General features: G+C 40.9%; 1 protein-coding gene across 1 annotated transcript in view; it reads right to left on the reverse strand.

Annotated features, from left to right (window-relative positions):
- Positions 1–1,400: 1,400 nt before the first annotated feature.
- LOC139733015 (gamma-aminobutyric acid receptor subunit beta-3-like) overlaps positions 1,401–24,458 on the reverse strand; it is a 78,622-nt gene continuing 55,564 nt past the window's right edge. Inside the window, exons 5-9 of the mRNA XM_071643858.1 lie at positions 24,314–24,396; positions 18,302–18,439; positions 8,364–8,516; positions 2,736–2,992; positions 1,401–1,828 (exon numbers count right to left, since the gene is read on the reverse strand). Coding sequence (XP_071499959.1) covers positions 1,427–1,828; positions 2,736–2,992; positions 8,364–8,516; positions 18,302–18,439; positions 24,314–24,396 — 1,033 coding nt within the window. The 3' untranslated portion in view covers positions 1,401–1,426. The remainder of the gene's footprint in view (positions 1,829–2,735; positions 2,993–8,363; positions 8,517–18,301; positions 18,440–24,313; positions 24,397–24,458) is intronic.

The following is a 24,458-nucleotide window of genomic DNA, read 5'->3' on the forward strand; positions in this document are numbered from 1 at the left end:
GAAAAATGCATCTTCGCTACTGACATCTATGATAGAAATGTCCTTCATGCCCATGTGACCAACGCTTTAACTCTAATCCTGCTGCATATGATAGCAAAATTACAAACACCATCAGCAGAGGGGATTAACGTCGTAATTCAACAAGGCATTGAAATATAACTGAATTTACGCAGTGGAATTTTGATAGTAGTACATTACTCATGAATTATACTCGTTGATGTACTCGTATTTCACTGATTACATTTGAAGTGCGGATGAATGAAAATAATACACTAGTCTTGTTTCATTCCAATCTTGCATGGTCCAAGAATATAACAATTCTCCCCAACTACGCTACTTGGTGTTCATTCGATTCGTGGTTGGTTCCACCGCTTTCAGGCTAGCAGTAAAACCAGAATTCACACTCTGTAAGTCATTTTGTACACTACTAAGCCTCACTTTTATGGGATATTGAACGCGTAACCTGTCCAACACACTTCGGGTTATAATTATTCGCTGATTAGATTTAGATTTTCGTTGTCATAAATAATCTATAACTTACAATGAATGACACATTCAAAAGTCTGGCTTGATCCTGTAAAGTACCGACCAATGCATATAAAAACAATGTTACTCGGTTGGTAAGACATGATCAAATATATCATAGTATATTCCAGTACAATATGTATCATTGTTTGGTTGTTTTTCTTTTTAGTCAAAAAACACACCTGTTCACCTCCGTTCTATTTTTGTCATACAAATGACATCATAATGAGATTAGAAGTAGGAATAATCGTCTGTATATTATCATCACAGCATGGTTACACTCACTGTACGTCGTACATCGTATTCGTGCATCGATCGTTATTGCGCATAAGTGATTCGAAGACGTTTATCCATGTGGAGTTTGATAAGCAGAGTTGAACCTCACGTGTGGCTATATATGAAGTAGTTTTGATACATTTACAATGTATATATTTTTGCATTGATATATCGAGTATATCCAGTTCTATTCCCAACACGCACACACATAATTATGTATACAAACACATAAACTTTTTCTCTCTTTCTCTCTTTCTCTATATCTTTCATAGTCATACACACAAACACACATCACACGTACCTCACGATACCAAATAAGAACAAAAAAGTATGTTTTTCTTTGTTCCTGCTCTCATCATAAACGGTCCATTATAAAATGTCACGTCTTTGCTATAATCTGACCGGCAAAAAAAAAAAGAAAAAAGAAAAAAAAAATCATACTCTAATCAAATTACCAGACTATGGCGTTTAGGTAACTTTTTTTTATATAAAACAAAATGAAACTACGTTTACTTGTTTCTATGTTATGATATTGTGATTAGTATGTCTTTTCTATGAGCTAAAATAAAGATCACTACATAATGCATGGCATTTAAGTACGATAATTGTAGCAAGTATTTGATAACTATTCATGGTGATTCTTATTCCTCAAAACGTACAGATAGCCTACCCAGTATAATACGTTAAAAAGTAAAAAGCCACTTGGAAATATGATGCGCGCCACTCGGTCCACGGTGTTCACATCTTGAATCTTCGGCAGAACTCGGAGTCTCTTCGGCTTCTTTTTCCGCCGCCGAAGGTTCGGATGCACGTTCGAGTAGCGACCGTACGAGTTGTTGTTGCGCTGACTGTGCGAATTGGAACGATGCTGGGGCCGGTATGTGAGCGACGTGCGCCGATGTCCGCGTATGTCTCTCTCACTGCCGTTGATGGCGTCCATTCCGATGCTGTTCTTCACTTCGTCGTCGATGTCGTCCTCCGAGTCGAGCTGCGAGAGCCGGAGCGCCACCTGGGGGTTAAATTGTAACTGTGAAAATCAAAGGAAGATAATGAAAGAGAGTACGAATAAACACAATGAGCCTCCCTGGAGACACACACACGCGCTCACACACCGCATGCTTATTTTTTTCCCCTTCTCTATCCAAGGATCACGTGACAAGATACGCCTCTCTCTCTCAGTATCACCCTCTTTCTCTTTCCCTTTGCTCTCCATTGATACACACGCACAAAAAAACAACCACATTTGTACACATGCTTGCAAGTAGCTAACAAACAAACGTACACAAGAGCAAATTTTTATTTTGCTTTTTAACGGTGCAGTTGTTGTTGTTTCTTTCCAGACAGTCCGTCATCTTGTTTGATATCTTTATCCCCGCTCTTGAAAGAAAATGAGGTGGGGGTAGAGTCCATCCAACGAAATCCAATTACTTTGGCTTAGTGTAAATTGGATGAATCAGATCATGTTGGAGGTTTCTTATTGAATTTAGCAGTATGACTGAATTTGTAGAACACGTTGTGCGTTTAGTTAATCGCCATCCCCCGAATGCGGATGACTAAGAGCATAACCATTCAGTGCACTTTGATGGAACCAGAGGTAACATGACCCAAAATTTGACCTACCTAGTTCATCCTAACCAACCTGCACCATCTTTTTTAAGTACCACTGCCGCGCATGCGCAAACGACAACATAGACAATCTCGCTAATTTGAATCATCGTATGAAAGTGTATAGAATGTAAACCTGAAAATCAACAGCGTTTTCCCCATACTAGAGCTGTTGTCAGCCTGTAAGGTTGTGATCAAAGTTCTAACCACGAGTGTACAAAACAACAACAACAACAACAGCAGCAGCAGCAGCAGAGGCATTAACAAAATCAACAGGAAAGGAAGAAAAAGCATTAATTAGTTAGTAGGACCATGATTTAGTCAAATACCTGGCCGTATCGCACATCGGACTGCTGTTTGCTGCTGGGCGGCGGTCGATGGTTCTTGATACCGTGCGCCTCCTTCACCTTCTTCTTCTGCTCCGACCAGTAGTTGAAGTTGACGATGGCGTACTCGACCAGGGCGGCGAAGACGAAGGAGTAGCATGTGATGACGTAGATGTCGATGGATTTAACGTAGGAGATGCGGGGAAGTGACTGGCGGACACTGGTGCTTATCGTTGTCATTGTCAGCACGGTGGTAATTCCTGCAGGGGAGAGAGGTTAGGTCGTGGGTGTAGAGAGACGGCAAAATGGTCGTTGTTAATTCTTAACAAGATGGAAACCCCCGTGGCTAGGATTTTTCTACGTAAATTGTCTTTCTGGGTTTTTTTCTTAAGAAAAGGCACAACGAACGGTAAGTAGATCCATTGAAATCAGACATTACCCCCCCCCCCTTCCAACAAACACCCAAACACTCACATCAGGATCTTTCTCGATTTAGCACTGTGGCAGAGCGGGTTAGCCTCTTGTCTTTGTCTCGGAGGTTCCGAGTTCGAATCCCATCAAGTGCTACGTAATCGCACAAGATGTTTCTACACACCATGTCCCTGTCGACCCAGGTGTATAAATGGCTGTACCTGGCAACACTAAGATAATTATATAATAACAGACGTCTATCCTCTAAATAAAATGACTGATAAATTAAATGATGACGATGATGATGATGATGATGATAATAATAATAATAATAATAATAATAATAATAATAATAATAATAATAATAATAATAATAATAATAATAATAACAATGATAATGATAATGACTAATACTGTTATCATTACTACTAATGATCATAACAATATCGATCACAACAATAATGCAACTCGGTGTTGGAAAATAATCATTAGGAAAGTTGATCTTTAATGATTGTTCAAATATTTGACTTTCAGACATTTTTGTTGATTTTGTCCGTTTGACTGTGGCTGACACTGTCGAATCGTGCGGTGTGATCTCCGAAGAGAGAAATGCTGTTGTAAACAGGAGGCACGTTGAGTTTTTGATGACGAACTTTCTGGAGAAAAATCGAATTGCCGATGGCCAGTAAACGGGTTTTTCGCACATGTCTTGGCGAGAATTTTCCTCCCAATTTCGAACGCTGATCTCTCATGCGAAGAAGCAACTTACGTAAACCAGAAGCGTATCTAATCAAGACACGTAAATATCGTTATGTTTGGGTGGCTTAACTTGTCTTCAAATAGAGAAGAAAGAAAGCGGAAGGGGGGTGGGGGAGGAGTGAGAATAAGATGGGGGAAATGTAAAACCCTGAATAGCTCACCCCCTCAGGGTCTACTTATTTCCTTTTCAACATTGCTTCAATTTCCCGTCCAAGAATTGAACAGGTGCGTGAAGAAATGGTTCATACACCGCACCACCAATACCAATACACACACAACCCCACCCCACCCCTTACTCCATGATCCCGTAGTCACCCTTTCAAGACTTGTCAGGTTTGACCTGGCCCTTCATCCTGAATTCCTATAATCCCATCGAGGCAACAAGGGAGATTTTAAACATAATCAAGGCCGATCAATCACGACATGGTGTTGATGTGTACGGGGTTTTGATAGGACTAAATCCACAGATTTGATTATTATGACTTCAGATGAAATTTATTGGAAGAAAACAGTGCCAGGGGATTACAAAGAAAGCAAAGTCGGGAAGGGGGGGGGGGCAGGGAGAGGAAGAAGGTAAAGCATGGTAGATGAAGACTGTGTGAATGTGTGGGGGAAAGAAAGGGAGAAACATAAGACATAATCATGAGAGAAGAAAAGTATTAGGGTACACGATGGGAATGAAAATTCAATGGAAGATAGTGATATAGAATTACTGACAATTAATATACAGATAGAGTGATAGCTATGCAAAAACCGGATAACCCAGTGTGTTCAGGTCTTACTGAGGGAAGGAGGAGAGAGACACCAGGAGGCTGAGAAATGAAGGGGAGAAGGAAGGGGGAGAGGAAGGGGGGCAGGAGGAGGGGAGAAGGCGGAGGATAAGAGACGAATGTGGAAGAAGAGACGGATGAGGAGATGAGAATGAAAAATGAACAAGGAGGTAGAGAAGGGATTAAGGAGGAGGAAGAGGAAGACGAGGTGGGCAAGAAACAAGGAGGCCTGGGTTGGTAGGAGGAGGAAGAGGAACGTGACGTCATTGAGGAGAAAAAATACAAGAAAGATGAGGAAGAGATGAGGTGGAAGAGTAATATGAAGCAGGAGAGAAACCAGGAGGATGAGTACGATAGGAGGAGGCGTAGGGATGGAGGCACATGGGGTTACCTGGAAGAAAAAAAAAATCATTGAAGATGAGGGGAGGAGGTGAAGGAAGAAGAGATGGTGGGGCAGAGGAGGAGGAGGTAGATGATGATGAGGCAGGTGAGGGTATGGAGGAAGAGAAAGAAATATGGAAGATGAGGTGGGGTGGAGAAGGAAGAGGGGGAGAAGAGGGGAGCAGGATGATGAAGGGGGAATGGAGGCAGATTAAGGTATGGAGGAGGAGGAGGAGGAGGAGGAAAAAGGGGAAGAGGAGGCATGTGAGGGTAAGCAAAGAGAAACAAGAAGAAAGAAAGAAAAAGAAACGAGGAGGCAGAAGGCATAGAGGCAGATGGAGAAGGAGAAAGACATGAAGGGGGAGAAAGAGTAGGAGAAGGGGTGGAAGAGGAAGGAAGAAGACAGAAAAGAGTAGCAGCAGCCATTCGTGTCTGACTGACAGTTTCTCAGACCGACATCTTGTCTGTCTGGGGAGGGACTCGAGACCGAGAGTCCACTTCACACTTTCGCTATCCTCACCGTTCCCTTCCTCTCTATCTCTGCCTCTCTTTCCTCTCTCCTGTGTCTGTCTGTCTGTCTGTCTTTCTGTCTGTCTGTCTGTCTGCCTCACTCTCTCTTTCTCTCCCTATCTGCCTTCCCTCCCTCTTGTTTTATTTTCTATTTTGTTCTTTTTTGGTAGGTCTGACATTTCGCCGGCTGACAATTGTCAACAGCGATCCGCACCGAGGAACGGTCAACAATCCGGCTCGGAACGTGCGAGAGATGCCGATGTGTTCGGCAGCAATCAATGATAGCTCTCCATCGGTATGGACTGTGAACGTACGGCTTCCTTAACATGAGAACATCGACCAAAAACGCTTAGAGCAAACGGTAGAACACATGTTAGATTCCGATGCCCTCTTCTCTCGCTTGCATTTGGGAGCATAATGATGCAGGGCAGCGAGACAGAGAGTAGTAACAAGGGACCTCTCGAAAGAAGTGCATTCTTCATGTGCGTTTCGTTTAGACTGACGTCACAATGGTACAATCCATAATAGTGTGTGTCCAAATCATGCCCCTAATGTCACATCAGAATGGCCGAGTAAATAAGTTTTGGTATGAGGCCTTTGGATAATGTGCGCACCAAGACCAAGACATGTAAAGGAAAAACCCGTGAAACCATATAATTTTTCGTCACCAATAGCAAGACACCTACACAGGTGGGGAGTTAGATTATTGCGGGGTGTGTCAGTAAGTAGATTTGAGATGCATTTGAGATGCGTCTAGTCCTTGGGCCGTGTTGTGCTGCGTCAACAGCGGCCCACCTGAGCTCAAAGATACACCCTCGTTCAATCATTCGACATTGTACGTGTGATCGGTCTCACCCGGCCCGACGGCAAGATAGATCTTTCTAGTTTTGCTGATTTCTGTTCTTTTGAAAGTGATCGCCGTTTTCTCAGATCGATGTTTTGCTTGATCGAACAACTCTTCGAAGCTTTCTTTCCATATCCCCTTACTCTTTTCCTCTGTCCCTATGTGTCCCTTTCTGTCTCTCTCCCTCTCCCTTTTTCTTCCTAAGCCATGACGTCTAAATTCTCAATTAGTGTTTGGAGTCTGGCAAGAATTTATCTCACGTTCCTGAACGAGAAGATGTTTTCACGACAAAGGCAGCTCGGGCAGTTTGCAACGATACCATCTGATATACGTGTCCGCGGTGCGAATGAGTTCCTTATTGATTCTGATACAATACCCCGCTCTACGTATCACTCGAATGCTCTGTTGGTAGCTGCCCTATACGGCTCCATACCCTCTCTCCAACACCGTGCTAACTTCCACCAATGTGTTGGTTGCTGAGTGCGTGAAGTTATTGAATCATTTGTTCAAACACTGAGAAGACTCGACGATAACCGGATGGCACTTCTTTTCTCTCTCGGTTCGAGGATGAATCTGAGAAATTCACGAGAAAAATAAGCGAATGAGCAGATGAATAAAACAGCACACACAACAGGGCCTTAAGTGGCTTCGTGATCAGCAACCATTTTTTTTTCACTAGACCTGTAAGGTTTTGTTCGACACGTGACGCATATTAATGCCATGAGGCAGAAAAGGCCCAGGTTTTAAACTGCAAATTGACAGAACGTTGCAGTATATCGTGAGAAAAGAAGCACGTGTAGGGGGAGGGGGTGCTCAAACGCACATGACATTTTGCGATATCGATTTCTCTTCTTTTCTACATACATGAAATGCTTCCAGCAACAAAGGCACCCTCAGAAAGATATAATACAGGCAGTGCGCACTTAAATGATGACTGATATTTCATTTACATATATCGGCAGAAGCTGAAGCACCACTCTTCAGAATGGATGACCAAGGGCAGTAACTTCTCGTTTTAGATATCACTCCGCTGGTTAGCGTGGGTCTCCAGGGCGCCACGAACGTCAGAAATGTGAATCATGGTGGCGGGTAATGCGTCTTGCTGTAGGCCAAGTGTGAGCATTCAACTCTCCCAGTCGATAGTACATGCATGCCTGATACCCGCACACCTGGGCACGGCTTTACTCATCAATGTAGACTCCTACCTGCGGGGCACAGCGAGTTCGATCTGACGCACATACACTGTGGAGAGCAGCAAATCACCACAGCTTAAAGTGTCCTTAACCCACTCCGCATTGCTTCACTAGCAGTATGCACAAAATTCTCATGGCGTAATACTCGGGACACCCAGAACTCTACATGCGTGTGTCTGCATTATGGTGACTTTGACAGAGACACATTACTGTGACAGCAGAAATGCACAAAACAACAGCAAAACCCAAGAGAAAATGGCGTCTTTGAACACGAGGCGCCCCTATTTCCTTCTTGTACATAATACATTAACTTTTCATATCCTTGGACAGTTCAGATTTCATGCATACATCACGAACATCCGTTTGTAACCACACGTTAATCGAGACAATCACGATTACATAAAAATAGATGGACGTCAATCTCTAGTACAAGCCACGACAAGGAGGGCAATATGGGTGAAAAATGACTACTTGTCAATTATCTCAAAAGGCGCAAGAACATCACACTGTTGGCGAAATTGCTCATTGGCGACATCAACAATATACATATCTTCGCTTTCTCGCCCACTTGCAGGAGAACAAAGTTTTGCAATGTAATCACTTTCTCTAGTAAAAAGAAACAGCTTATATAGAAACGAAACAAAAAAAGAAGAAATAAATAAATATAACAACTTGGATTTATTGTTCGTTTGTTTGTTTGTATGTTTGTTTGTTTGTTTTTATGCTATCTTTGTTGTTGTTGTATTGAGTGATGGAGGCCCACCTAGAGATACTCTGGCTGATGTGGCTTCGTGGTTGATCCAGAATGACACCCATGATAGCATGACGAGGAGGATGGAGGGCAGATACGTTTGGAGGAAGAAAAAGCCAACGTTCCGCTTGATCCTGAACGTCAAGGCCAGCCGAGGATACGAGCCTGTAAGAAAAGGATGAAATACAACGCGACAGAATTACAAACTGTTGATTGCATTAACATACCTGCCAGTGCACACAAAATTATCACGGTTTATAATAATTTTGATGTTTAGTTGAATTATTTCATTTTGTTGTTGTTGTTGTTGTTGCTCCTTCTAACGTTTTAGTCGCAGCAGCTGGTATTTGAAGCACATTGTCATATACCTGCAAATATTTATGTAATTATCATGATCTATCCTACTAGTTTAAACTTTTATCAAATGACTTTATTAGGTGATCCGAGTATCCTCTCGGATCACCTTCTGTTTTTGTACGGATTCTTTCTTCTTCTTCTTTTTCTTCTTATTTCTCCCCAAAAGTTGTGTATCGATTAGCTCAGAAAGTCCTCTTCCTATCAATTTCAAACTTAAACCATATATGTATCGTCTCCCAAAGACGGCAATCGAACTAAAATCAAAGTGATCAGTCGACCGTGACGTCACTATGACGTCATTATATGAAAACACATTCTCAATCATATCTCATTAATGGAATGGAATTTTTCAATGAAATTTACGTCACATATATTTCAAGTCAAGCGCATTCTACTCATATTATCAAAATTTAAATCTATTATTAAAAAGTGCGCGTACGCGCGCGTTTAAATATTTGTATGCTCAAATCGAGCTCAAATTTTTTTTGCACACGTTTCAGACCATTTGGAGCATTTTTTGAAAAATTGAAAAAATTGGACGGACGCGTACGCGCGCGCGCATATACGCACGCACAGCTCATATGCAATAGAAATTTCCCGTTTTTTCACTTTGATCCGATACCTGAAAGATCAAGGAATATTTCTACCAAGTTTCAAGTCAATCGGACTCAATATGACGTCATACGGGCCCGTCAAAGTTGAAATTCCGCGCGCGCGTCAATGGCGATATACAGTGCAACAATGCCAAAAAACTACCAATTTTAAATCCAATTTTACTCGTCAGGATGGACGGTGACCCCCCATTTTCTTTACATATTCTGAAAGCTGATGAGTTGTACATGTTATTTCATGGGGTGGCAATGCTGAAAAAATGATTAAAAGGTATCAAATTTCTTAATAAAGTAAAAAAAGTAAATTTTCAAAATGACGTCATCAAATTTCAAGTTCATTCAAGCATATCTCACTTATTCTTTAGTTGATTTTCGTTGAAATTTCAATATGTTGTAGCTTATTAAATGGTCTTTCAGATATATAATAACAACAATTTGATTAGATGACGGCATCACCTCGTAAAAAGGGATTAAATGTAACATTGTTAAATTTGACCAGTTTACGTGTTATCTCTATGGGAGTGCAGTTTTTCTGGAAATGAAAACTGACATGACTATCTTTATCGAGCACTAGCTCACTTATGCTTCGGTGAATTTCTCCCATATTTTAGTATGTTGTAGCTGAGACTTTGGGCTATCGTAAGTGTGCCCTTCGTTTTTTCATACGGAGTCGGCATCATGCCCAAAAACTTGGTTGAAATTAAAGCTTATCTTCCATGTATTTTCATATTCCTTTCTTTCTGCAACTTTCTTTGCAATAACTCAAGAAAAACAAGCTCTATCAGCCCAATATTTTGCACATGTTTAGTTTATGTCACGTACATTATTTCATAAAATAACAACTACTTGATCGGGCACCTTCTTGGGTATGTAAATTAGGGTCAAAGGTCAAAAATGTTTCATCCTGTATCTTGGTGAATACATGTCTCATCTTTCCCATATTTTGCACACGTAAAGACCATGTTACAAGGATCATTTCACAAAATAACTACTTTTTGCTCAGACGCCATCTTGTCTGTGCAAAGTAGGGTCAAAGGTCATATGTACTTCTTTCTTTATCTTCATTATGACGTGTTATCTCTATGGGAGGGAATTTTTCTAGATGTGAAAATTGACATGATTGTCTTTATCAACGACTAGCTCAATTACCCTTCGGTGAATTTCTTCCAGATTTTAGTATGTTGTAGCCAATGTAATACTCTTTAAGTTTGGTTCAATCAAAGTTTTAATCGGATGATGTCTTCACCTCGTGAAAATAGATATAATGTAACCTTGTCAAATTTAACCAGTTTACGTGTTATCTCTATGGGAGGGAATTTTTCTGGAAATGAAAATTGACATGACGGTCTTTATTGAGCACTAGTTCACTTACTCTTCGGTGAATTTCTCCCAGATTTTAATATGTTGTAGCTGAGACTTTGGGCTATCGTTAATATTTCTACAATTTTTCATAAGATGCCGAGATCACATCAAAAAACTTGGTTGAAATCAAACTTATCTTCGATGTATTGAGATATTTCTTTCTTTCTGCAACTTTCTTTGCAATAAGTCAAGAAAATCAGCCCCTATCACGCCCATATTTTGCACATGTTTAGTTCATGTCACGTACATTATTTCATAAAATAACAACTACTTGATCAGACACCATCTTGGGTATGTAAATTAGGGTCAAAGGTCATAAATGTTTCAACCTGTATCTTGGTGAATACATGTCCTATCTTTCCCATATTTTCCACACGCAAAGACCATGTTACAAGAATCATTTCACAAAATAACCACTTTTTGCTCAGATGCCATCTTGGCTGTGCAAAGTTGGGTCAATGGTCAAATATACTTCATTCTGTATCTTCGTTATAGTGTATACCGAATTTGGTACCAAAGATGGCAGACCTGACTCTCTTTTCTAATTGGGAATCCAAACATTACACGGCCAATGTCTCTAAACACAGATGAAACCTATATGGTCATGCCTATTGCGATCAGGACTCGAATCATCGATTAAAACAAATCGGATCACCTAATTTGTCAGTCTTGACAAATTCCAAGTCTAGTTCCTAATGTTTTTCTTTATTTTTCCTTCGGTCTACCAAAATCTAATTGTCGGCCACTACGAATAAACTTGAAAATATTTGGTGGACGGGCTACGGGAAGAAAAAATTAATGTTGAGTATGGTATATATATATATATATATATATATATATATATATATGCATGCATATAGATGTATACATCTCCCGAAGCGTTACGTCTCCATCATTTCACCATCTCCAAAATTGGGGTCGGTCTCCTGAATGTGCGCCACGTAACTGGAGGCGATTGAAACATTTTTACAGAACGCATTAAAACAAAAAATTCACCGTTAAGAGAGAAAGCAAGCGATGCGAAAGGGACGAGCGAAAAGGTGTGCACACATTTCCAGATGGGAGGGCGAATAAGACAGGAATGGCTTTGTATTTTTTTCTTTGCCATTATTGATTAAAACATTCTCCAGAAGATTTCGAGCTGAAAGAAAGAAATTGTCACGAAGAGGTTTTCCCCCAGGGATACCACTTATTTGTTTTTCTCTGAGTAAAGAAGAGCGAAGGTGCACAAAAAGAAGAAGAAGAAGAAAGAAAGAAAGAAAGAAAAAAGAAGGGAGTATGTTTAGTAGCTCGGCTCCCGAAGAAGATGAGAACATGCAGGAATTGCGGGGGATTCTGAGGCCTAGCGGTAAGAGGGGACGACGCCAAAAGAGCGGGAGGTCCCTTGTGGATTGAGAAGAAACGGTTCAATGGGTTTCTCCTCTCCCTCTCGCCTTCTCTCCGTCTCCCCCTTTCTCCATTTCTTCCCTGTTTCCTTTGTCCAATCCTTATTTCTCTCGAGATTAAACTTTCAAGAAGAAATGATCCAGGAGATTGATTGTGGTGGAGCTGAAAATGACATCAAAGGTGACCACGAGAGGCGACGGCACTGTGTCACCATGCATCTCCGTGGTGTTACCCTCATCGCTCCGAAGTTAGGAGGACGTCTGTCGCTGTGTGGTCGTGGAGGTGGTCCGTGGTGGGTGTTTAAAAAGAAAATCTTTATTCATACCCATATCGATTCAATTATGCATTTATGGATATATCACTCTGCTGTCAAGGATGAAAGGTTCTTCTGCCGGACTTGTCCTTGGGATTCTGGAGCAAAGATAGCGCAACAGCCAAACAAGTGAACCAAGGACACTAAATTGTCAATACTGCATTTTTAAGCCTATCTGCGTGCCCATTTATCCTGCTGGTACCGCACTGGCAAGTGGTGCCTATCCGAAAGTACTTTCATTATAACAATGCAGCTTCTTATGCTATTTATTTTTCCAACAAAAATCCAGTAACGCAAAAATATTTATTTATAATACTTTCCACAAAAACCCTAATACAATCTCTTCCGTATTTACAGCAGAGAAAATATACTTACAGAAGTTTGATGTGGACCATGGCGTTAAGGGGTGGAGATCAGGGGTTGGATGATTTTTTTTAAAGTTTTGAATGATTGTTTAATGTTTCTTAGGGGCAACATGTGTGGGTTCACATGCCTACGGGCAATAGTAAATGTCTTTACTTTTGTAAGCCCTGACCCTCATGTTGTCTCCATTTATTTCATTTTCATTTTGCGTAATGTGTACAGTACAGTGTACTCCTTTGTAATGTTCATTCTGGTTTTTGTTACGTTTGTAATGTTTATGATATGTATCCTATATTCTTTACTTGGTCGAATAGGTAATAATAGTAATAATGATAATAATAGTAATAACAATAACAATGATAATAATAATAATAATAATAATAATAATAATAATAATAATAATAATAATGATAATAATAATAGTAATAATAATAATGATAGGAAGCTGCAGACAATGCTGAAAATAGGTGAGATATCAAAATACGGAAAGTAATCTCGTTATCACTCCCATTCGGGTCTATGCGACCCGGACGGGCCGTCAGATACACAACATCGTTCAATTACACTTTATCGTTAAACTGAGTGTCTCAGTCAGTTTGAGAGTAAAGACTTCTTACCGACCCCCCCCCCCCCCTCCCCGAAAAAAATGCTCAGAAGTACTGGGCACACAGACAAAACGGAACGATTCACAAAGAGGCAGAGGGAAAGAACGAGAGAAAAGGAGAGAGAGAGAGAGAGGGAGAGATAGAAAGATAGAAAGAGAAAGCAAAGAAGAAAAAACGGTGAATACAACGCAAACTCAATTTTACCGGTTGGTTCGCGTCGACACTCACACAACGTCAGGATTATTAGTTTGCTCGAAACACGCCAAGGTGTTTCTCCATCTAACAACTTGTCTACTACCATTTAGATTATACTTCACTTGGGTAGACTTTGGCGCCTGAAAGCGCGCTGACGTTTGTCTGTGTGCAAATGTATTGTGTCTGTGTTTGAGTGCGTGTGTGTGTGTGTGATGTATTCGTGGTTTGTAAGTGCAAACAGCGTGAAAGCACTCATCCCTGTGAAGTAACTTTTCAGGTAAAGACATGCATATCTCTGTATTAGTTGCAGTTGAGACGACAGTTGAGATGCGAGTAGCGCTAGGCAATCAGAGACACGACTACGTCTTACAAACACGAATGCATCTGTCATAGGAACATTTCATGTTCCTCCCCCCGAAAAAGGAAAACAACGAAATCAAATAAAAAGATAAGTCCAAAACGTAGTATTGGCGAAAGCCGATTGCATTACTGCCCAATAGACTCTCAGCGTGCTAGTGTATTCAAATTACAATAAGGTTTCTATTTTTCTCCCTTTTGATAATTATCATGTTTCTATGAAGGATTGTGGAAGGAAATAGAGCGTGAATGGAATCAAGCAAACATCGTCACATGAGTTTTTTTTTATTATTAATTTTTTTTGTCTACTACACTTGTCAGAACAGATGATATTTGTAGTATCAATGCATGATTTCTGGAATACGACGAAATAGACACAAGAGTCTTCGAAATATTAGACAGGTGACATTCTTCAGCGAATTGTCGTGAGTTGAATGAGAAAATATCACTTCCACATACGAGTACTTTGCTCGCGAGCGGAGAACCTTGTACGATGTGTCTGTATTCAAAGCTATAACAAGTGTGCAGTTGCGTAGCTAAATGAGAGTATTGCGTATGTTGTATTGCGAAAGTTTCAAAGTAAGTTTCCAAGTTTCTTAAAGGGGATGGCTAGTAACTGATCAGTGGGAATCAGTGGGAATGCTGGGGGAGATTGTTCCAATCCTTGTGAGATTCTTTTAAGAGTACATTATACATCTATTGTTGTGTGAAAATTCTTTGCTTCAGAATGGTCTCATATTCAAGTAATGCGCAGTTTGATGTTTCCAGGTTAGCGTGCCTGGTCAGTGACGGGGCATTAATCTGCACATTACTTGAATATGAGACCGTTCTGAAGCAAATAATTTTCACACAACAGTATATCAGTAGATATACGATGTACTCTTACATGAATCCCACAAGGATTGGAACAATCATCCCTCAGCATTCCCACTGATTCCCACTGATCGGTTACTAGCCACCCCCTTTAAGTAACAACAGAACTTGATTTCTCCCCTCACCTTGAGCGCCAGGGCCCCCACTCTCGATCCGTCTTCTTCTACAACGTGGGCCCAACAGGCCACACCCTCTTTGCACAAGTAATGCATGTTCATGACAAGTAATAGTAGCAACAGCAGCAGCAGCAGCAGTAGTAGTAGTAGTGGTAGTAGTAGTAGTAGTAGTAGCAGCAGCAGCAGCAGCAGTAGTAGTGGTAGTACTAGTAGTAACAGTAGAGTAGTAGTAGTAGTAATAGTAGTAGTATAAGTAGTGGTTGTAGTAGTATAAGTAGTGGTTGTAGTAGTAACAGTAGTAGTAGTAGTAGTAGTAGTAGTAGTAGTAGTAGTACAATGTAGTATAATTAGTGGTAGTAGTAGTAGTAGTAGTAGATGGAGTAGTAGTAGCATAAGTAGTGGTAGTAGTAGTATAAGTATCGGTAGTAGTAGTAGAAGTAGATGTAGTAGTAGTAGAAGTAGATGTAGTAGTAGTAGTAGTAGTAGTAGTAGTAGTATAAGTAGTGGCAGTAGTAGTAGCATAAGTAGTGGTAGTAGTAGTAGTAGTAGCAGCATAAGTAGTGGTAGTAGTAGTAGTAGATGTAGTAGTTGTAATAGTAGCAGTAGCAGTAGTATAAGTAGTGGCAGTAGTAGTAGTCGTAGTATAAGTAGTGGTAGTAGTAGTAGTAGTAGTAGCAGCAGCAGCAGCAGCAGTAGTAGTAGTGATAGAAGGAAGATGAGGAGGAGTAGCAGTAGTAGCAGGAGTAATAGCAGCAGTAAAAAAAAATACTCCTGAACAGAGATTTTTGTTTTTGTTTATTTATTTCTTTTTTAACGGGGGTTTGCGGGTCAACAGTAATCCCCCCACATCCGGCTAGGACGGTAAAAATCTACGAACGTAACCCTCGGAAACTACATGCGTTGTGATTTTCTCTTTTTCCCCCTGATATTTTGTCCTTACGGACCAAAAGAGTGGGTGGGGGGGGGGGGGGCTGCTGTCTCTAGCTCCATCACCCCCGCATCGCGACCCCTTCTGTAGTCTAAAGAATAATAAAAACAGCTGCGTAACGTTCGACATTGTGCTGGTAAAACTCAGATTATATTGATTCCAAATCATTTTGCCTCAGATGAATAGATTCCACGAGTGATAGTGTTTATCTTTGATCAAACTAAATAATGTATTTTTGAAATTGAGTTTAGTATACTATCATAATCGTATATGGTGTGTGTGTGTGTGTGTGCCTGCCTGTATGTGTGTTTGAAGGAGAGAGAAATAGAGAGGGAGATGGACATTTATCTAAGAAGTGACCAGTAAAAAGATATAGAGAGAGCAAATTCTTTTCATAGAGTTCTGAATTATATAGGTAAATCGTCACCCCAAGTCAAAAAGTCGTTCGCGCTTTTGAAAAATAAAATAAACAAAACACATGATCGTATCAGAAAAATAGAAAACCGTGTGGGAGTAGCGGAAGTCCAAAGGATGAATCCCAAAGGGGCATGAAAACAAAATATAAGAGGTATTGAAGAGATTTCGTCATTCTACTCCACGATAGAATCCGTCCAATCCCCCGGGGATGGACGACTCAACAAAGCTATGTCCAGGGGCTTAGGGTTAAAACTCCTTACTACATCTTCAAGATTGTGTTTCGCTTCGAGGGGGTCAAGTCGATCTATGGCGTGATGGAGACTGGACGAAAGCAACCGTAAAGCTGGCTTAAATCATTGGTGTCTATCCAGAGGCCAGATCGAGAGGGCGAAAAAAAAATGTGATTAGCCAGCACTTACGCAGCGTCTTCAAAGAAGCAAGTTGATATGCAAGAAAACTCGGCAGTAGACCCAGCAGCTAATATTTCACTCGAAAATGAAGGGCAACGTAAAGACTTGAAAAAAGATACAAAGTTATTCAAATGACGGTGGTATCTTATTTCCACCTTTTTTTTTCTTATCCCTTGACTTCTCCTGAAAGTGTTCGTCAGTGGTAGTCCCTAAAATGTCAGAGTTTAAAAATAGAGAGATGTAACAGGAGCCCAGTCTGTCTCCCTCATTGTCGTGTGCTGTACTTGGTCCCTATATAGTTTGGGGAGTGGCTTCTCCAACTTTGCAACCCATTAAAGTTCAAAGATACGAATCTTCTTGTCAAACATGCATCCTCAAAGGACTCGCCTGCACTTGCAGCTATTAATCATCAAGGATACGCGAGAAATGCCGTCTTCCCAGACACAACTGATTAGCTTATGATCCGTAGACAGTCAGTGACAGCATGTTATGGAGAAGGGTTTAGGCATTGAGCCATGCTGCACGACATACTACGCCTGTTTGAGCAATCTAATAAACTTGCAGTTTAGAGCCGCAATATCTCATTGAATAGAGTCAACAAACAGGGATACTGATCCCACATTGATTGGTTATTTCTACCGTTTGAGGTGCACTGCCCCCATCGAATGTGGCTCGGACTTGGACCCCTGGCGTCCAAACCACACCAAATCCACTCATCTCTCCTCAACGTCTGTGCTTTTCTCAACCTAAGAATGACGTCACCATGACGCCCATTGACCGGAGGAGCAAGGCGTCAGGCGCCCTCACAGGTGAACTCCAACGGCCGCCTTCGCCTCACCACTTAACGAAATTGAAATGCGACATGGCGGGTAAATAGTCTTGACAACTTCGTCGACGCAGACGGTCTGTCAGAGACGTGGTTTCCTTCGCAATCAGGGTATCACCAAGGGAGCAAAAGGCTACAGAAAAAAAAAGATATCTTGGCCACGCATACATTTGGGGAAGGTAAAGAAATTTCATCTACAGGGGAAACGCAAAGGGTACCATCATGTGTACATGACCAGGACTACAACTCCATAATACATGTACGACACTTCAAAACAGAGTGGCATTACGCCATTACAGTGTCAACGACAAAACATGGGTTGGTCTTCACGCTTTATGATGATAAACGATAAACTAAACAGTCATTCTGTATAAGTACTACACAAACTAATCGAACAGTTAAAGGCAAAGCAGACTGAGAAAATTCGATTCCTCCCACGTTCTGCGTGACGAGAATCTGTCATGATCCGTCTGGAATCGTTGTCCACCAAACTCCGTCTAGAAGACATGTTAATCATGATGGGCATGGTATTCCTTTTCATAATTTGTTTCGAAATTATTGTTATTGGATGTACAAGTTGCAGAATTTCGTAAAATAGACTTCTCTGTTCGATTTCTTCTAAAAACAATTATTCTTTTATGCTCCTTTTAGTTTAACTTGTGGCCTTGTAAGAAAACAGTGGCTGGAATTCTCAAAAGAAGTTTAAATCTAGTCAACAGACGAAGCGCGCACACCAAAAAAAACAAAAAAAAAAACAAAACAAACATGCATGGACTATTAAATTAAACCATGGAATGAATTGAAATTACGTTTGTGAATTCTTGACCATACCTGTTGAAAAATTTTGCATTTTTACGACGAGTTTGTAGTCGACCAGGGTGAACTGTGCCATTTCGATATTCTCGACGCCCTCCAGTGAATCGTCGCCATATTGCCATACGAAGTTCACATCTGTCGTCGTGTAACCATCTAGTGAAATGAAACACAATATTTATATTTAACAATGAGACATGAATGATAGTGAATATTAGTTCAAAATCAAAGTGCTCGGGTTTTTGATATTAGCCAGTTAAACTGTAGGAAGTTGACCATGGAAATCAACTTTTACTGTATTTGAAAAATCTGCCGAAAAAGATTGTCCGATGACCAAACTCCAGTTATGATTTCAGTGTAGCATGTAAAAGAAGTTACTTTTTTTCTCTCTCAATTCAAGAAGACTAAATGAAACTTTTCAAGTCAAGTGCAAATGTAGCGTTTTAGTGATAGCACTGCTCTTTCAGAGTTGCGTCGATTACACACAACAAATAATGCAAATAAGAAAGGATATTTCACATATGGATCATGTCGTCGGTTGAGAATGATAAGGGCGTTAAGTTGCCACTAAACCCATAGTGTTCGAGAAGACTTAAAGCCCTTCTCATTCTCAACAAACGATGTGTTCCTATAACGATTTAGAGACAGTTTGGTTGTCCGTTCGACATACATTTATCCAATTTTCTTTTCTCTTCATGTCAAATCACTCCATTTATCTCAAACAGAGAAGTTTCATTTCATAAGTTTTATGGTAAACATAATTTCATGGTTCTTAGATTCAACACAGACACGTCTGATGAAAGGTATGCATACGAGGGGGATAGATCATAAAGATACACATCGAACACATTGTAACAGCGAAAGAAAGTCATTCCATAGAAATATACGAAGGAGGAATGGACATTCTTGTTCAGTACAGAAAAGATTAAGATGAAAATAAAGATAAAAGATTAATTTAGCTAAACTTAGGTTGAATTAATCATTGTTACGCCATGTATATCTGGTTTGAAAATACCTTATGGCAAAGACAAGCACCTTCAAAGTTTTGGATTTGTTGGCGAAGGACACACACACACACACACACACACACACACAGATAGTGAGAGAGAGAGAGAGAGAGAGAGAGAGAGAGAGAGGAGGATAGACACAGAGTCAGTCGGATGTGATACAATAAAAAAAAAATGATTCTTCTTTGACCAACTTATGCCAAAACTAACTTTCAGTACACGTAGTAGATGACGCCATCTTTTGGTGAAAACAGAAATCTGTGTATGTGTGTATGTGTGTGTGTGTGTGTGTGTGTGTGTGTGTACTGTTCTGGCTCATAATACGTGTTGTGTGTGGGGGGTGGGGGAGTATGGTCTCACTTCCAGCGACCAGTTCGTAAACTTAATGAATTTTCACATCCTACATAATTGATTATCAAGAAGATGTAATAGTGTTGACAAATTAATGTGATTCACTGAAATTGAAACTGACTGAATAGGCAGTCTGCTGAAGAATACAACCATAGGTGTAACCAGGTAATATACTCTGGCAATTAGGCGAGAGCAATAAGTCACGGGAAAATGAATTCTGACGTTGTTTTAATGAATGTGTTGAGTGTTTTATCATTCATAAATTTGTTGTTGTTGCTTTTCCGAACGCTGTGTTGGAATTAGCTTTACATGTGACGTGCAGTTGATGAACTGTCATTGTCGATGAATATTATTGGGGACAATAGATGAGGATTCATCGACCATCAATAATCCAGGGTATTACACTATTTGTCTGGCTGGGCCATTTGCGCACATTATTCAAGAGTGTCAGGTGATTGGCACCTTACGCAGCGCGGATCACACGTCGAACCGCAACTCACGGTGGTTCTAAGCCGCAACTTCGCGGTAGACCGACTTCCGCTCGTTGCCCGGCAACGGCGCATATCCACCAATGTTGAGAGCTCGCGTCGACTCTGCATCGCAGGTTGATAATATCTTGAAGCAACATCTCAAATTGGGCCAGTCTACTGATGCATCCAGTCAGCTTTAGTTTACCGGGCAGAAACAATTGAGTATTACTGGAAATTCACCTGTGCGCTATTACCACACGGGTTACGATGTACGTATATTTGTGTTGTTTAACAGGTGCCGCTATTCTAAAGCCCAGTAGAGCGACCTTGGTATTATGTCCCAAGACACGAGTCAAGAGTGAGACATCGAGACTTGCACACGGCCCAGCAGGTGCAAGCTTACACCAGGAGAGATATGAAGAGGAATCTGAAATGGCTCTCTATCACGAACTAAAGACCAGGTGGTGCAGAAATTAAAACCGATCTGTCAATGACCCTGGTTCATTAGTGATAGATGGTGCAAGGGGGGGGGGGGAGGATTGGCAGGACAGGTGAACGTATTCAACGAAAGCTACTTTAAAGTTACAATCTCATTGATGTGTGACTTTCAGATATAAATGAGACATTTCAAACGATCCACGTTAGTGTGTGTATAATTGTGATATGAGCATCAATGTGTGTGTATGTATGTGTGTGTGTGTGTGTGTGTGTGTGTGCGTGCGTGCGTTAGCGCATGTACTGCTTTGCTGGGGGCTACAACGTATCGCACCCAAATAACTTTACCTTGAGTAAAGAAGTTAAATATCACTTACAGGTGTCACATGACGTTCCACGTCTGAATAATTAATTCCGTTTTCAAGTGAAGTTGCAATAAACAGGCAATATTCACGGTAATGGCTTATAGACCTGTTCGGTTTTATTCAGCCATAACTCGGGGGGGGGGGGGGGCTTCAGTATGCCTAAAAATAGTTGAATTATACATTGGCGTAGCAATGTGCCTGACTGAATCATCTTTTCTTCCTATTTTGAAAGCCTCTCAGTTACGGTCGACACTGTAGTTACATTGCTTTAAAACCAAGTAGGTCTACAGTTGCCAAACAAGGAAAAGATTGCGGATGAAAGACTCGTTCTGTCCACTTCAAGGAAAGCGCGGGGTTGTACGCTTTGTAAGCGACTGGAGCTTTATCGAGTGATTTTGATCAATTTCATATTTCATCTCCACTTCTGCAAACCACAGTCTAGGGTCGAATGTACATAATATCATTAGTCCTGTGGCCTCAAGGAAGAAAACACGAAACGTTTACTTTCAGAAGCCCACGGTGAAATCGCTTTTTTTCCTCTCCACACCCCCCCCCCCCTTTCTCTCTTGCAATACCTCTATGGCAAACTGTTCCTTTGTAATGACAAGCCCATGACTGCGACGTGGACTGTGTTTTCCGAACGTGTATTTGGGACTAATCAAGCTTCTGCACCCCCACGACTCTCTCACCAAAGGAGGCCATGATACGTGTTGTGTCGGCAAACATTGGCTGAAAAGTTGCATATTAACGGCCCAGCGCTGACACTCGGTCCCTTGCAATCTCCCCTGGATCGCTGTGATATCCACACATCACGGGGAGGGCAGGAGGCAGGATGGGAGGGAGGGAGGGAGGGAGGGAGGGAACATGGAAAGAGAAGAAGACATTCTGGAAATGAATTGACTGACATGGAAAGAGGGAGAGAGGAAATGTAGATGGAGAGAAAGAAAGATTGGAAGGAAAACGAAGATGACAGATTAAAGGAACCACAGAGTTTATATATGTATTTACTCAAGTACAGATTGAGGGAAATTGATGTAGATGAACGGAGATGGGCGAAGGTTGCACGGACAGGCAGCTGGCGAACATACATGGTTGGAACTGGGAATGTCTCCTTAGTTTTTGAATGATTTATTTCTCACGGCAGCCTGACTGTACAAATAGGGCTAAAGAATTTACCACTTTCACAAGCCTCAAGAAGATTGACATGCTACCGTTCACTGGTGTTATTTCTCCAACCCGTCGCGAAACAACTTTAAAAAAATCTCCAAGATACATTCATCATTAAATGATTTACATTCAAACAGTGTTATGAATCGAAGTGATTCGTTTAATAAGATGTAAACGGTAACATGCACAGAGGAGAAAAAGAAGTAAAACAGCGTGAAACGAGCCACAAACACTGGAGTAGAGAATAAAAAGAGAGAAAGAGAGGGAGACCAAAAGGGAACGAGAGAACATGATTGATAGTCATTGTCTTTCCTTCCATCGTAAGCAGATAAGTGCGAAAAGTTCACATTGCATTGATATTGTTGAAAAGGTCATACCAAGCCCCCTTTCTTCTTTTTTTTATTAGAGAGAGACTAATTATATTCCTGCAAACTGTAGTGTCCGTCCCTTAATATTTCATCTCGCCAAACCAATGGCGTACAGCGCGGGGCCATTGTCAAAGTTAAGATCTTGATAAGATACACTGCCACGCGACTAGCATCCCGTTATAATACCAGCGCGAAGGAATGCGCGTAGAATATAGCATAAACTGCGAAATCAACGGATGGATAGAATGAAGTCCGTCCAGCCCGCTATGCCGGAGAGCCCTAATGTGAAAGTAGTATTTGTTATGGCGGCACGTCGATTGTTGACGTCGGATGTATACAAGTCAAACACATTTCAAAGGCTCGCGGGCGAACGTTTTCTATCCGAGCGGGAATGATTATTCTCAATGGGCTGACCACGTTGGAGGAAGCTTCCAAGATAAGAGGGTGGCGGATGAGGAGGAGGAAAAGATTAAAGACGAGGAGAAATTCGAAGTGAGATGAAGGATTGGCAACGGAGGGAGACATTGATAATCTAAAACAGAGAAAACGAGGCATGTGAGATCTCATATACTATTTCTGTAACATTCGCTAGAAATATCAATGGTGGTACTTGATGAGGTAAATCCCTCTTGCAGCTTCAAGAAGCTATACTGGGATGAACTACACATGTGACGTGGGGAGGTGTGCGGTGATGATCTCTATTCACAATAAAACAGCGTGCCCTGTGCGAGTGAAATCTGGATGCAGCTTTATAAGGTCTTCTTCATCCAGGGTAGCTTCTTCAGTGTTGCCACTGCTCTACCAGAGGGCCCTGCTATTATCATTACCCTAAGATAGCGTTGTCAGGTACCCATTTATACACCTGGGTTGAGAGGGACATTGTAGGTAAAAACATCTTGTCCAAGGACGCAAGCACTGGGTGTGAATCGAACTCGAGTGTTTCGTGTGGGAGTCGGGAGTCTTATCCACTCTGCCATAGCGACTCCTCCCATTGAAAGAATAAGAGATCCCGTGGAAGACTGCCATGGGTGTAAAGTTGTAATAGTGGGGAGAGCTGCTTCACTGAACAACTGGATGTTGTCAGGGTGGTAGCATCCAAACTGTCCTTGGGATATCGATATCGATGGTGGTATCAAAATGCGATGACGTAGTTATGTCCGGATTTCATCTAACCCATCAAATTCCCCAGACCGCACTTCGTCGATTCGATGCTGTATCTCTTTGGGATGGTTTATACTTGTCATTGCTAGTCTTTCACGAGGAATTACTATTTTTGCTTCATCCTTTGAGCGATCTCTTATCTTGATTGCTAGATCTATAGCTGCTCCTTAAATTGGCAAAACATTGTAGAAAATTAAAGTTTCCGTTTTTCTGTCTAATGACCAAAGTTTTGCAAATTTCTTTCCTGATAGTGTGCAGTTCTAACTAATCTAGCCCCATAGGATATACTAAGAACGTGATGCTGATGATAACGGTCATCTGATTTTAATCTTTTATTTTTTTATTTTTTTTTTGGGGGGGGGGGGAGGGTGTCATTCTGGTGTTAAAGGTGTAATGAACTTCTCAGTATCAATGAATTAGTAGTTTGAAATAATTACTGCTAATTCTATTTTCATTTATAACAATGATTTGTGTATTTATTTTAATGCTGTTTAAAAAATGCAAAAATATAATTGCTCAACACAAAGAGTTAGTCTTTTCATTTGGTTTCATATTCATAACAAAGGAACACATACAAACATAAATACATATAATCACAAATACAATGTGAAGTGACGAAATAGACCCACTTGCTCACCACACTCGCACAAGAGCGCGTATGCATGCCTGCTCGCACGCAAAATCACTAACAGCAAAGTTTACTTACAACTTTCAATTTCTAATGTACAGTTCTGTTCGTCCATCGGGTAGTGTAGAAGATCCATCATACACGATGCGACCGTTGTTATCCTGGTGAAAAGAAAAAGAAAAGCTAGGAATGAAGGAAATCCTAGTCAAATTCTTCAATATGA

Source organism: Diadema antillarum, unplaced genomic scaffold (assembly GCF_040938485.1).
Source record: "Diadema antillarum isolate AM-2024a unplaced genomic scaffold, OU_Dant_1.0 seq00000460_RagTag, whole genome shotgun sequence".
In the NCBI taxonomy this organism is placed as follows: domain Eukaryota; kingdom Metazoa; phylum Echinodermata; class Echinoidea; order Diadematoida; family Diadematidae; genus Diadema; species Diadema antillarum.